General features: G+C 41.0%; 1 protein-coding gene across 3 annotated transcripts in view; it reads left to right on the forward strand.

Moving 5' to 3' along the window:
- The window catches only part of MTHFD1L (methylenetetrahydrofolate dehydrogenase (NADP+ dependent) 1 like), a 248531-nt gene that overhangs the window by 23927 nt on the left and 208843 nt on the right, over positions 1 to 15761 (forward strand). For all 3 annotated transcript variants that reach the window (XM_084624122.1, XM_084624120.1, XM_084624121.1), the window contains exons 8-10: positions 1102 to 1213; positions 8262 to 8350; positions 11509 to 11606. In XM_084624122.1, coding sequence (XP_084480248.1) covers positions 1102 to 1213; positions 8262 to 8350; positions 11509 to 11606 — 299 coding nt within the window. The remainder of the gene's footprint in view (positions 1 to 1101; positions 1214 to 8261; positions 8351 to 11508; positions 11607 to 15761) is intronic.

Raw genomic sequence — 15761 nt, forward strand, 5'->3', positions numbered from 1 at the left:
TTCCCATTTCCACCAGATCCACCTTCCCCCTTCCTTGCCATTGGACAGTGCCAAAACTGATGGAATTTTTAATTGTTATTTCTTGGCAGGAATTTCTTTAATATTGCATCACACCTGATTTGGCAAGGATACTAGGCAGTCTTAAGTCAGTTTGTAGTGAGGCTTGCAGAGTTTGTGACGCTTAGCATCTATTGACACATCTTTAGTTATTTCCAAAACCTCTACTGTCTAGAAACTATTTCTGCATTCAATCTTGATGCAATGCAAGGCCTGTCTTTCCATTTTGTGTACCTTTGTATATGTCTGTGTGTCTGCTTATAATTTAGGATACATATTATTACTTACCTTGTGTAGATTCTTGTATCGTTTACAGTGCCCTATTGGAGGTAGGGAGGAAACAACAGTTTATGCCTTTGTTTGTTACTAGAAGGGCAATGTCATGCTCTGTATTGTCCTTGACTCCACAGAGCCTGATAAAATCAGGGGCTTCTTTTGGTAAACGTGAGTTAACAGGGAAAAAGGTTTTAATTGGAATTTTTTGAAGGCGCTGATGAATGTAGGACAGCTGATCAGCTCTTATGTTGCCTTCCGACTAATGTGACTTGAGTATGTGGGGTTTTTTTGTTTTCACCACTTTCACAAATCCAGCTTTGAGCAGTGCCTTGTTTTGCCCACAATTGAGATGTTCAGATAGTTCAACAAATTGTAGTAATTTTGAATGTTTAGTTTCTTGACCTCATTTCTAATCAAATGTTATCACATTCTTTCAACCCACATCTTCCACAAAAGAGAAGTCCCTCCAAAATGTCCAGTTGCACAGCACTTTCAAGCACAATGGGTTTTTCAAGATATGATTTTCATGTAATATTATGGGCCCTGATTGTGATCTCACTTTCCTGACTTTACACTAGAATGTACATATTGATTTCAATGGAGTTATTCCTGATCCTCAGTAATGTAAGAATCAGGCCTGTAGTCTGGATCTTTTGCATTCACTTGTGGATACTGTGAGAAGTTAAGTATAAGTTGGGCTTGAATGTTAAGTCTACACTGCATGATATATTCCTGATTTTAGAATATTTTTGTTTGTCTGGTTTTTAGCTTCATCAGGCAGATGTGGTGGTGGTTGGCAGTACCAAACCTAAGGAGATTCCAGTCAGTTGGATAAGGCCTGGAACAACCATTGTCAGTTGTTATCCTGACTTTTTATCAGGTAAGATCAGTTTAAAATTGTATACCACTCGAAAGAAGTGTAAGGGATACAAGGATAAGTACAAGATATGGTAGTAAAGACCTGCAATGTTTAGAATAGCTCATTTAAAAATAAATGTATATGTATTGTGTGTATGTATGCATGTATATGAGTTCATCCATTCCTGTACCTGATATTTATGAGCTTGGGGTTATGCAGGCAACAGTTGATGATCTTACTAGCTTAATTATCAGTATTATAGAATGTACATTATTCCTGGGGGAATTCTGTGCCACTGAGCATGTGCAGAATTTGTCCCCTGCAGATTTCTTTGCTTCCCCGCAGAAAAATCACTTTCTGATTGGGAAGCAAAGGGAAGCCACAAGAGTGGTCATGAGACCCTCCCAGCAGTATGTTTTGGGTACCCAGGGCAGTTGGCAGAGAAGTAAATCACTCTGGGGCAGAGGGCGGGACTGGGGAAGACCTGGCTGGTGGCTCCTACCCTGCACCGAGCTCAGCGGCTAGTCCTGGCTGGGCTGGGGAGGACGGGACTTTCTATTCCCTGGCATGGGATTTGGGGTCGTGTCAGATTTCTCCCCTGGCAATAGGAAGTTCTGCAAACTCTCCCCCAACTCCCTCACGCTTCCTGCACCCATCGCTTTTCAGCTTCACATGGAGGGATCACTGTACAGGGAGCTGCTTCTCCATCCACCCAACCCCCATGCATCCAGACCTCCTCATACCTAGACCTTCCTGCCAAGCCTCACCCTCCCTCTGCACCCAGAACCCCCCTGATGAGCCCCCTGCACCTGAACTGCCCTGACAAGCCACCCGCACCTGGATCCCCACCCTACCACGCCCCAACCAGCTGCACCTGGATCCCTGCCCCACTGAGCCCCACTCCCCCAGCATCTGGACTCCCCCACACACTGAGCTCCCCACACCAAGACTCCCTGCCAACTTTATTCCCACCAAACCAAACCCTCTCCCCACTGAGCCCCAACCACCTTCACCTGGACCCCCCTGCAGAATCCTATTACTGTTGCACCCAGAACACCCCCTCCCACCTGGATCCCCCAGTGAGCCACCTGCACCCAGATTGCCCGACACCAAACCCTCTTAACCCACACCTGGATCTACCCACACTAAGCCCCTCCACACTTGGATCCTGCCTTATTGAGCCTGCCTGCCCATACCTTGTACACCTGGCATGGAGAAGCAGGGCTCTGAGGTGTTTCTGGGGCAGGCCCGGTCCTTGCACTGTGTCAGAGTTGGATGCAGCCTCATCGCTGAGTCAATGTCCCGGGGAGGAGCTGCACAGTGATCTCCCACCTCTGTGAAGCTAGTTCCCTGTACTCCCCTATGCCGTGCTGGAGCTTCGACATTTATTTGACATATAAAATTTGCAGAATTTTACAATACTGTGTGCAGAATTTTCAATTTTTTGGCCTAGAATTTTTAATCTTTTGGCACAGAATGCCCTCAGGAGTAGAACATATTCCTACAAATTAGAATGGTAAAAAACAATTCGGTCATCCTGTAGATCTGCTCCCACTGCAGGATTGTTCCCTACTTATTTTCTAATGCTTTATCCAGTTTAGTTTTGTACAGAAGTACAAGGAAGAAAAAGCCTTTTCAGTGGGAAGGGACTTCTAAACTCAGCTAGTGTGTGAGCCAGAAGAGTACACCTCCATAAAAAAGTCTACAAGAACAGACGGAAATTTGTTCCACATTGTACTTTCATTTACAAAGGAGAAAGTAGATGCCAAGTAATTTTTTTTATTTAGGATAGTTTACACGAGAGTAGATACTTGGCCTGTATTGCCACTCTATTACACCTACTGCCAATGTAATCCATTGAAATCAGTGGCTCATTAAACTGATCGAACTCATTGAACCCAGCTGTAAACTAAATTATCTAATTACTTAGTTAATTCTTCTAAAAGGTCATATTTCTTAGTAGTAACTTCACCATGTAATCGTCTATGACGTGGTAGAATTTGATTATGATCTAGATGTGCTTTTTTTTTTTAAAGATGCCAGCGAGTGTTGGCCATTCTTCTTCTTCAATGATTTATGGAAGAAAGCCATAGAGATTATTTGTTTGATTATACAAACTCTTTAATATGTATCATTAGTCATCTAAGACTCTATCCTGCTAACACTTATGTGAATAACAGTGCAAATGTGAGTAGTCCTATTAAATTCAATGGGACTACTCAGATGCGTAAAATCATTCACATGCATAAATGTTTCCAAGATCAGAATTCAAAGCATTATAATGAAAATAAATTTGTTTATGCCATGCAGCTCATCTTATTTTTAGTATAGGAGCTTGGATTGAACAAGCCTAAGTTTCAAGACATTAAAATAAAAAAATTTAGTGCAAAGGTATGCTACAAAAATATTTGACATTTTACTGGACAGCTAGCTGTTATAGGAGTAAAAGTGCATGATTTTTAGACTTTGAGTCAGGATTATAGTTGAACCTATTTGAATAACATCCCCAGAAAGTTCTAATTGTCACATAATAATACTTAGAACTTGTATGTCGGGATAAATGGATCTCACTTTCTGATGTCAAAGCAATTGACTTTTTAAAGTAATCTCTGTAGTTCACAGTAATGTAATAATTTCTATTATAAAATATGTCGTCTCGCACTCTCCCCAAGAACAAATTACTTGGCTTTTTAGTTTTATCCACGTACCTTCTGTGTTATTTCATATAATTCTAACGATTTGTGGTCACTACCCAATGTGTACAAAACCAACCATTGCTCCCAGGTCACTCTTTGATTTGTTTTTTAATTTAAAAAAGCTAAATTATATGCATGAAATCTATATTTGATTCAGCTTTTTAAACAGAAAGTGAAAGCTGGAAGACCTCCCTAAATCCTATTGAAAGCCATAGCAAAGCTAGTAAGCTATTTTTGGTAAGCAAATCCTGTTTTAAAATATTATATAATAACCCAATACTATTTTAAAAAACAGAATTTTAAATAAACAGATCCTGTTCAAAGCGTACTAGGGAACATTTAGTGTGCAGCTGCAGGGTCCACATGGACAGTTAGTGTACGGCACGCCAGAGCACTATAGATTTACACCTTAACTTGCCATGCTCTAACTTGCTATATAGACTTGCCCTTAGTTAGGGTTCCCAACTTTCTAATCACACAAAACTGAACACCCCTTTCCTACCCCTTCCCTGACGCCCTGCCTGCCTGCTCGCTCTCCCTCACCCTCACTTTCACTGGGCAGGGGGTTGGGGTACAGGCTCCAGGATGGGTCCAGAAATGGGTTCAGAGTGTGGGAGGAGGCTCCGGATTGGGGTAGGGGGTGAGGGCTCCGTCTGGTGGGGTGGAACTGGGGATGAGGGGCTTGTGGTGTAGGAGGAGGCTCTGGGCTGGGGCTGAGGGGTTTGGAATACAGGAGGGGAATCAGGGCTGGGGCCGAGGGGTTTGGAGGTATGGGAGGGGGTGCAGACTCCAGCTGGAGGTTTGGGGTGCAGTAGGGGGCTCCGGGCTGGGGCAGGGGGTTGTGGTGTGGGCTATGGCAGGGAGTATGGGTGCGGGAGGAGGCTCAGGCTGGGGCAGGGGTTTGGGGTTCGGGAGGGAGTGTGGGGTGCAGGCTCCAGGAGGGGGTGTTGGAAGGGGCTTAGGGCTGGGGCAGGGGGTTGGGGTGCGGGAGGGAATGTGAAGTGCGTGCTTCGCCCGGGCAGTGCTTACCTCAGGTGGCTCCCAGAAGCATCCGGAATGTCTGACTTGTAGGTGGAGGGCTCAGGGGGCTCTGTGCGCTGTCTGTGCCTGCAGGCACTGCCTCTGCACAGCCAATGGGAGCTGCGGAGCTGGTGCTTGGAGTGGAGGCAGCGTGCAGAGCCCCCATGACTACAGCCACCAATGACCTTTTTCGACCGGGCGTTCCGGAGAAAAAACGGATGCCTGGCAACCCTACCCTTAGTTTTATACTTCAATTCCACAGTGGTACCTAATAGGATAATAGTTCTTTCCTATCCCACAGGAACATTGTGAGGATAAATACATTAAAAGATTGTGAGGTGCAATGTAGCCCTTATATGGCAATGTAGTCCTTATAGGTACCTAAAATAGATATGTAGAACGCATTGATTTCAGTCAGACTCTGCATGAGCGTATATGTGTCTCTGCATGTATCCGGCTCCAATACTGGGACCCTAGATACATGCATCCCAATGACATTTTTTGAGAGACAACACAGGATTTTAAGAAGAAAATGTGTTTTATTTAAACCATCTACAAATATCCATCTGTCTTCCTGCGTATGTTTTGCAGGAGAAACACTGGAAGAATAGCAGAAACACATTTTACCAATTTTTTTATTCCGTGCTTGTTGAAATTTATAGAGAAGGTATACAAAAAATACATTTGTTTGTGTTGGACAGGAAGAATTCACTTAGCTGAACTGCAAATTATTTAAAGCCTGTTGTTAGGTGATTGTGACATCAGTGAAGTCACAATCTTATATTTGATTTTTTACTTTAAACGCATATTGGAATTTTATTAATAGATGTGCTCAAAAAGTAGTTTTGGTTTTTTTCACACTTTAAAAAGAGGATATTTTTAACATTTGAGATGTCACAACAGTGAAATGCGGCCTGAAGGCAACAACAGCCATGAATTGACTATTATTTCTGCCTGGTGGTGGCTACATTTTTATCTCACATATGTAAATAGAGTACCCACCCTCACACACGTGCATGTTTTATTTTTAAAGATATTATTAAAGATAAGTACCAAGAAATTGTGAGGACATAATTTTCTTGTGTAGTTCTGATGACATAAACTAGATGGATCTGAAGCATTCACTTTCGGTGATGGAATTTTCTTGGATGCAGCTTTTATTTTATATAATCTGATGTTTGGCATGTTCTTCATTTAGAATGTTTTTAAAAAGCAATTTCCATTAATATGGCATCCTGCTTATCTGTACTAATAACTAGGGTATTACTTCAATAATAATAATAATAGCCTCTTCTATGGGATCTTGCTAATCTTTGAAAATCCCAGCCTATACATAAGTATGTAGTTGTGAAACTCACCCATATGGAAAGGAACTAGCAAATCCCTCTGCACCACTTAAACCCTGCAGTGGGACTGCCTGGGGATACAGGCAGAGTCTCTGAATGAGGCAGCAGCTCTATCACTCTACACCCTGGGGTAAAAATAGGTAGGCCTGGAGGAGACCTTGGGGCAGGATGGAAGAGGGGCTGCAGGATGTACACTTATACTGATCATAGGGGGCGTGGAGAGACTAGGGCAGCTATTCCAGCCCATCAGTTGGAATATCTGCCATAAATGAGACGTTGCAACACCACAGGTTTCCCCCTTGGTTAGAGTGTGTGCATGCATTCTACCTCTCTAACTTCATCTAGTTCCCTGCAAAAGCCAGATTAGTCTGACTTTGTGTTGTAAGTACATGCAGGCTGAGAGAACGCTGTTGAAGGGAAATCTCTGAGTCTAATGTGTATTTATACACATGCTAATCTCTGCATTGATAAAGACGGCATATTAAGCCAATTCAAATAAAAACTTGAAATGTTTCTGTAAAGCACAGATGCCTGAAAGAGAGGGGAATTTAACTTTGTCCCTCTTACTTCATTTGTTGTTCTGGCAAAAATCCCAGAATGGTCTCAATGCAACTGTAGTCAGTTTATGACTGACAGACTGTTATAACTTCCAGTAAGTTGCACAGGATTCTAGTCTAAAATTGTAGAACACCATAAGATCTGGTTTAAAACAAGAAGTGTTAACACAAGCGGACGATCTTTTAAACATTTTTTATTGTGTGTGTAGTGTTAGGAATAGAATCTCTATTATTTAGTTAGCTTTGTCACTGAGGTAAAGGTGCTTGATGAGGTAGCATTTGAGAAAGTGTTAGAAGATTAATTGAATTAGGCTAAATGTGTATGTAAACAAGGTCTTTTGGTCTCTCAGTGACTTCAGTGTTCTAAGTAGGCAGGACATGATGACTAACAGCACTGGCTAGAGTCAAGCATTGTGTGGGCAGTTGGTGTTCAAATTTCTCTACACACTTATGTCAGCATGCCTTTAATTCTGACCCACAATGTCCCTGATGTTCTAGTTCTGAGACTCTTTAAGAGTGAGAATTGTGCCAAATTGTGTAGTTGTTTTTATGATGTGCACAGATGGGAATTAGAAAGAGACAACCTGACTGGGTCAGGATTTGAGCTCTGGTTCCCTGAGGTATAAGACTAATGCAGCAAATGCACTTTTATTATTGTAATGCCTAGAGTCTGCATTCAAGATCAGGGTCCCATTGTGCTAGCTAAAGTTTAGACTGAAAGATGGATCTTTGCCTGAAGAAATCACTGGCTAGATATAAGGCAAGAAGCAACAAGTGGGTTGAAAAAACAAACAAACAAGGATAATGGGAACAGTGACAAAATAATACATTGACATCTAATCTAATTCATGACCACTGAAAGACCTTGTCCTACTGGAAGCCAGTTGTAACCATTGCGTTGACTGTGCAGAAAGTCTGCATTAAAAGTAATATTGGTGAAGGAAACTTGCAACTCATTAATGCCAGAAAACTTTGTCTATTCTGAGTCTAGATTATAAATCTGATTGGCTAATGGTAGTATTTTTTTTTATGATCTTGTGCATATATTTCTTAATTTCATTACCCTCTCAAAGTGATATGCACAGGGAAAGGCAGACTAAAAATCTTTTCCCTATTTGTCCAATGGATTGTTTCAAATATATGTAATTTTCCAAATCCTAACACATTCTGTAGCTTTTTGCACAAATGGCACATTTTTGTGAACTGGAACTGGTTTCCTTTGGATATCTAATATGTATACACTCCCACACCAATCTTCCAGCTGCTCTCTGCTTAAAATTAAGGAGGCAGTGGTAGTTCAGCAGTGAGGTTGTTAAATTTGGAATAAACATTCAGACAATTTTTTTTTATTTTTATTTTTTTTTGGATGAAGATATCTCTCCAACATGTTTCTGCCCATTCCTGCTGTCAAAGGTCTCATGACTCATTGGTGCAATGTTTTCTTTTACAGGGGAACATGGTTATGGTCAAGATTTAAAGTACAGTAACCAGTCTGCTGTAGAGGCTGTAGGTCCTCTGGCAATAGCAGTGCGGATGCAGGTTAGTATGACCCAAAAGTGTGTAAAACTCACTGTGTTTACTGGGCTCTAGAGTTCACAGTCTATGCACTTACAGCTGCAATTGGACAAGTCTGGCAAATTTAAAAGAGGGAAAATTATGACCTGCAACTCCCTTAATAATATAATCAAGGAAATTCATTGGGTGATTCATTCCTGTTTTATTTATCAAAATTAAGGTAAATGAGGAATTAAAATCAAAATACAATAACAATGATAACTGTAACAAAGCTTGATAAAAAGATTTGTAGCTTGGTCTATAAAAATAAGTTAGGCACAAAGTGATGGTGAGGGAATTATACTTATGGCTGCCTGCAACCCAATAGTTTTATGAAGAGTTACTAATGTTTGTGAAGTGCTATGTAAATATAAAGCCAGGAAAATGAATCTATCTGAATATCAAGTATTTTTGCCTCGTTTTATTTCACAGTCAAGCGAGTTTAAAGACTGAGCACACACTTTAGCTTAGACATTTTGGGATTTTGTTTGTGTCATCACAGTCATGTTAAAATAATTTGGTGTTGGTTAAAGCTTGCTTTGATTAATTTGTCAATGTCTCTGAAATGTGTTGATGATTTAAATGCTTTTCTTTGGATTTCTTCTTATCTTGAAGTAGTAATATGTATGTGTTTTGTATTTACTTGAAAGAAGGGCTGTTGGGTTACATTGGCACTACATAATGTTAGCACACAGCTGTTTCAGAAATTAAATGAATGTTTATTATGTGTAGCAGAATAATTGGAGTACCCTAGTTACCTGCAGTTATAATACAGAGTTATGCTTATGTACTTATGGTCCTACTATGCTTACTAACCAGCCTGCTGCATATAGGTTCCCTGCCATGCTCACAACTTTGGCCTTGGTTACATTTGCAAGTTAGAGTGCATTAAATTAGCCCCGGGCACCCTAACTCCGTCCACAGTGGCAAGGCATGTAGAGCGCCTGGACTCTGCAGCTGGAGCGCTCCTGGTAATCCATCTCCACGAGAAGCATAAATCTTGCTGCGCCCCGGCTGAAACGCCTGGGTGTCAGTGTGGATGATGTGTTGCGTTACTGTGCAATGATTGGCCTCCAGAAACGTCCCATAATCCCTTGAAGACAAGCGGCAACTCTTGTCATTGTTTTGAACTCGGCTGCAGGCATGCGGATATGCCCTTTCAAAGTTCTATTTCTGACAGCCCGCATGCTTATCTGCTCCTGGACAAAGCAAACCATTACTGTGGAATGCTCCTGCTGCAGCGGCAGGCATTTGTGCATGTGTGTGTGTGAGAACGAGAGAGAGAGAGGGGCAGGGGTGGGGGCTGATGTCAGGGTTTCCCCCTTCGCTCTGCTGCTGTCTGAACTTACAAGACAGCATGCTGACACAATCTCTGCCCCCCATAACGCAGTCTCTCCCCCCAAATACACACAACACACTCCCTGTCACATTCCACACACACACACCCCTTCCCCCCGATTTGAAAAGCACACTGCAGCCGCTTGCATACTGGGATAGCTATCCCGATGCCCTGCTCTCCGTGGCATTGCAAGCGCTGCTAATGTGGCCACGCCACTGTGCTTGCAGCTGACTGTGTGAACGCATGGTAGTGCTTTCCCTGGTGCTGTCTCTGAGGGCTGGTTTAACTCCCATCACCCTACATCTGCAAGTGTAGCCATCCCCTAACATGATAAGTAAAGCGGAGGTCCGGAAAAGTTCTTTCCCTGCTTTATTACCACCACATCCACGTTGGTGGTGGTGAAAACAGAGTAGGGAGCATTACTACATTCAAATGCACAGATGCTTTGTTCTCACACAAGGCTGCAATATAAAAGCAGTTTTGAGTATGCAATCCAAGGGCATGTCTTCACTAGCAATGTTGAAGCGCTGCCGTGGCAGCACTTTAATGTGGCTGTGTACTCACGGCACCAGCCCTGGGAGAGAGCTCTTCCAGCGCTGTAAAAAACCCACCTCCATGAGGGGAATAGCTCCCAGTGCTGGGAGTGCAGGTGTACACTGTCTACACTGGCATTTTACAGCGCCGAAACTTGCAGTGCTCAGGGGAGTGTTTTTTGACACCCCTGAGCGAGAAACTTCCAGCGCTGTAAAGTGCCAGTGTAGACAAGCCCCAAGTCCCTTTCATGTAGTTGTGCTATTTAAAGCCTCTCTGTGCTTGAATGCAGTGCCTCTCTTTGCTGCTGCTAAGAGTTGAATAAATAAAGCAGAAAAGACAGGTTTCAGAGTAGCAGCCGTGTTAGTCTGTATCCGCAAAAAGAAAAGTACTTGTGGCACCTTAGAGACTAACCGATTTATTTGAGCATGAGCTTTCGTGAGCTACAGCTCACTTCATCGGATGCATGCAGTGGAAAATACAGTGGGGAGATTTATATACACAGAGAGCATGAAACAATGGGTGTTATCATACACACTGTCTCTACGTAAAAAAATAAATGGACACAAATCAGACGTCAAGAATTATAACATTCAAAAACCAGTCGGAGAACACTTCAATCTCTTTGGTCACTCGATTACAGACCTAAAGTGGCAATCCTTCAACAAAAAAATCTTCAAAAATAGACTCCAACGAGAGATGCTGAATTGGAATTAATTTGCAAACTGAATACAATTAACTTATGCTTGAATAAAGACTGGAAGTGGGTGGGTCATTACACAAAGTAAAACTAAAGTATATAAATCTCCCTACTGTATTTTCCACTGCATGCATCGATGAAGTGAGCTGTAGCTCACAAAAGCTTATGCTCAAATAAATTTGTTAGTCTCTAAGGTGCCACAAGTACTCCTTTTGTTTAAACAGTTGACAACTTGGGAGAATTCCTTTATTTTGGAGAGAGAGAATAGTAAAATGCTGGCCTGGAGGAAGAATACCTCCAAGTGCATAGCCAGAGATTTTAGTGCCATTTGTGCTGAATGACACTGCCCTTCCCTGAAATCTTGGTTAAACAATGCAGTAATAGTTTTTCTTTATTCCTAAAGACACAGAATTGGAAGATCCTTATGTTGTAGGTATGCCTATTACAATCCTTTGCGTTGAGATTATTTTAGCAGTTATGAAATCATATGTTTAGGCTCTATCTAATTGAAATAAAACTGTTGAACATTTATAATGCAACTGTCATACAGTGTTTTTCTTTTCTCTGTGAAAGAACATGGTAAAAACCAGCGAGAGATGGATCCGGTCTCAGCAATACAGGGAATGGAACCTCCATTGCTTGAAACTTCAGCCCCTCTCCCCAGTGCCCAGGTAATAAGCATAATAAGCTTTGGGCAAGTGGTTTAAACATTAAACTGAATCTAATTATGTCTTTTTAAATATGTTTGTCTAGTATACAAAAGCAGCTATTCTGCTTATTTGCTGCTTCTGTTGTTGTGTCACTAAATATCCTGGTATTTAGTATTAGTTATTTTTTATAAGTGGAAACCAGTTTATGAATTCTAAAACTGAAAGGTGAACTGAAATAGTTCCCAAATCAGTGGGATCCCAATTCCGGAAAGTACATGAGGACATGCTTAACTTTAAGCATGCATGTAATTCCCAGTGACTTCAAAGGCACCTGAGCTCATGCATAAGTGCTTTTCTGTTTAGCCATGTTTTTCTGAATCGGGGCCCAACAATAGGTTTGCAGACTTGAAGAGTTACAAATACATTCTTTTGTATAAACAAATTATTTTCGGTCAGTTCCTCTTTCATTTACTTGCCTATGTTCAGGCCTTCAGGGATCCATGTTTACATTGCAACAACTGCTGACAGGAGGAATGTGGCTCTCCGCTTTGCTATTAGTATGAAGTTGCGTGTGTGTGGTGTGGGTGGGTGGGCACTCGCGTGTGAGAGAAACTCGAGGGCTTGAACCCAAGTTATGGCCAGTAGACTCTTTGAAAATATATTCATTTATAATTTATATAAGTCTGCTGCTGAATGTAGTGCATTTTTAACGTTTAAGGTTAAAATTAGTACATGCTTTTAAAGAATGCATTTCACTTCACCTTTAAATGTCTCTTGTTTTAACAATTTAATTGAAACAGATTCAGTCTGTAACTTAAAACAGATGCCAAAAGAACAAGCATTTTATAGAGTGCAGATAGAAAGAAAAAAGTTGATATCCTGAGGCTTTTAATGGGCAAATATATACAATTTCAACCTTTTCATCCTTGAAAACTGCCCATTAAAAATATAGCTAAAGAAACAATAGATCAAACTATACTTCATGCCATGGGGTTGATGATGATAAAACTTCTACTCAACAAAAAAACTCAGCTTCCCTCCACCTCTCCCCCCACCATATATAAAATATGTTACCAGTGATAGGTTTTCCATTTGTTTAATTACTGGAACTTTGTGGTTGTATTTTTTTTCCTTTTAAATATACAGTTGCTTGCTAGGGTGAAGGTATAAAATATTCTTTTACAACAATACACAATTTTATATGGGAACAGATGGATTTTTCATTGAAAACAAGTAAGAGAGAAGCATAGGAACTAAAACAGGGAACGTCTGCTTTTTGCTCTCAAGGAGCTCTGGGGCGTTAATTAGATTCATTTCCAAAGACGTAATAAATTCTCAGTGTGCATGCTGACTAGATGTAGAGATTTTTTTAATCTGTGTTTTGTAAATTCCCAGTGTAATTTACAGTGTAACACTGTTGCCAGCAGATATTTAACTTGTCTTGTTCTGACAGAAAACCTAATTTTCTAATCTTTTTGTTTAGTATCAAATATGTAAATTTATATATATTGAAAATATTTAAATTAACTATTTAAAAACTGGCCATCCATGTCAGATGTTGGAATAAGTTGGTACATATGAATATATTTTAGTCCAACTAACATTACCAAAAATTTCTTCAGGCTTAACATGTTGATTAAAAGTTATCCTTTATTTCCCATGTTTGTTTCATTCAGAAATCAAAACAATACATTCAGCAACAACAACAAAAATTGACCCTCAAACATTTTTTAGGTAACAATAAAATAAATCTGTTTAAAATAAAGCTAACATCTGTAGATAGGATAAATATGTTAAACTATTCTGAATGTAATAAATGCAATGGAAAATAAAAATATATAACTTATTAATAAATGTAATACTTAGCAAAGGAACGTGCAGACATACACGAATGCAACTAATTTTTAATGCATGTAGGAAAGTACAATTGGAGACCTTTCTAATGTTTTAAAATAAAGTAAAATCTTTAAAGAGCTATGTTTTATATGGTGTTGTATGATATATACTTGGAAGTTATTGAAACATGGTAGGGGAAATTGTTTTTGCTTTTATCTCCTTCACCACAAAACACATACACAAATTCCAAGAAGAACAGTAGCTGGTCAGACCAAACTGCTGATGGAGCTATTTAATTGGGAATTGTACACGTTGGAGCCATTAGGGTAACCTTTTGCCAGGTAGACACATTGTAAGGGAATCAGAGACAGTGAGTTCAGTGAGGCTGTAAGGGCCAGATCCAAAGCCCATCAAAGTCTATGGAAGAGTTCCCAATGACTTCATTGTGCTTTGGATCAGTGTCTCGATTCCTCACCCTTCCTCTGTGCTGAATGCTGCAGCTCTCTGTGTGACTGTTTCTAATTGGATTGAAGTTGTTCTGCCCCTTTGGTATATATTCCCTTTAACTGAGGAATCCTGCCTCAGGCACTCAGCCTGTCCCTTATTGCTGTTTCTAATGCTGAATTTCAAGTATGTGAAAAACCAAGAACAATTAGTACTGAAAACTGAAGTATGAGGCTTAAGCCGTCTGGAAAAACCTGCAAGTAGCCCTGAACGCAAAAGTCAAAGATTCTCTCTATTAATAAAAAATAAAAAAGGAAGTTGTCTGTTTCATAAACTACAGTTAAAACATATGGCTTCTGTATGAGGAGAGGTTAATAAGACTGGGACTTTTCAGCTTGGAAAAGTGATGGCTAAAGGGAGATATGATTGAGGTCTATAAAATCATGACTGGTGTAGAGAAAGTAGATAAGGAAGTGTTGGTTACTAGGGGTTACCAAATGAAATTAATAGGCAGCAGGTTTAAAACAAATAAAAGGAAGTATTTCTTCACAGAACGCACAGTCAACCAGTGGAACTCTTTGCCAGAGAATGTTGTGAGGGCCAAGACCATAACCGGGTTCAAAAAAGAACTAGATAAATTCATGGAGGATAGGTCCATCAGTGGCTGTTAGCCAGGATGGGTAGGGATGGTGTCCATAGCCTCTGTTTGCCAGAAGCTGGGAATGAGCGACGGGGTGGATTGCTTGATGATTACCTGTTCTGTTCATTCCCTCTGGCACTGGCCGCTGTTGGAAGACAGGATGCTGGGCTAGATGGACATTTGGTCTGACCCAGTAGGGCCATTCTTATGAAGAAATAAAACATTTTCCTGTTTAGGTATAAGGGTGATGCATTTCTGCTCAGGTAGTTGCTTCCAGAACTGAACAACAGAGCACAGAGGGTGTAGGAGACTTTGATTTTGATCTCAGCAGCAACTTTTTTCTATAATTGCGTAATATACCTAGGTCCATTAGGAAAGCATGTGATAGTTTCTGGATGCTGATTATAATCATCTGTGTGCTAGAAATATTATAAACTGTAATATTATAAACAGTCTCCCTCAGCCATTAAAAAAAAGTTGTAGTAGTAGTACTTGTCTTCGCTGCACCATAGACACAGATGGATGTCTAGTAATATTTGCTTTCAGAAACATTCTGGAGAATATTTGTTGACAGAAATAATTAAGTGGCGAGACATAAACACTTAAAAAGCCTTATTTTCACCAGTTATAGTTAAGATATAAATGCCAAATCATTGAAAAGTCTTTTCTTGCACCATCTTGTGTGACGGGACAAGGCCAGATGGCTGTAGGAAAGTAGTGAGAAACAGATATGTGAGCCCCAGCCTAAAGAAATCCCTGTTATCATGGTAACCAAATGGCAGTTGCTTCAGGTTAATCAAGACACCTGGGGCCAATTAAGATCCTTCCAGAAAATAGTGGAGACAGCTAGGTTGATTGGGACACCTGAAGCCAATCAGGGGTTGGCTGAAACTAGTTAAAAGCCTCCCAGTTAGTCGGGGAGGTGTCAGGAGCTGTAGGAGGAAGCCATGCTGCTGGAGAAACAGAGCAGTACAAACCCTATCAGGCACAAGAAAGGAGGCCCTGAGGTAAGGGTGATGTAGATATTGAGGAAGTGGGGGCTGCTGTGGGAAAGTGGCCCAGGGAATCGTACTCGTCCTGTTTCCAAAAAGTCAGCTACCAAGAGCTGCTACTATCAGGGTCCCTGGGCTGGGTCCCGGAGTGGAGGGCAGGCCCGGGCTCTCCCCTGTCCTCCCCGACTAATCACTGAGGTTGAGAGACAACAGAGACACTGCGAGGGAGGATAGCTTCTCCTCACCTCCCTTGCTGGGTAATGA

The sequence above is a fragment of the Lepidochelys olivacea genome (assembly GCF_965140295.1).
Source record: "Lepidochelys olivacea isolate rLepOli2 genome assembly, chromosome: 3".
Lineage (NCBI taxonomy): Eukaryota > Metazoa > Chordata > Testudines > Cheloniidae > Lepidochelys > Lepidochelys olivacea.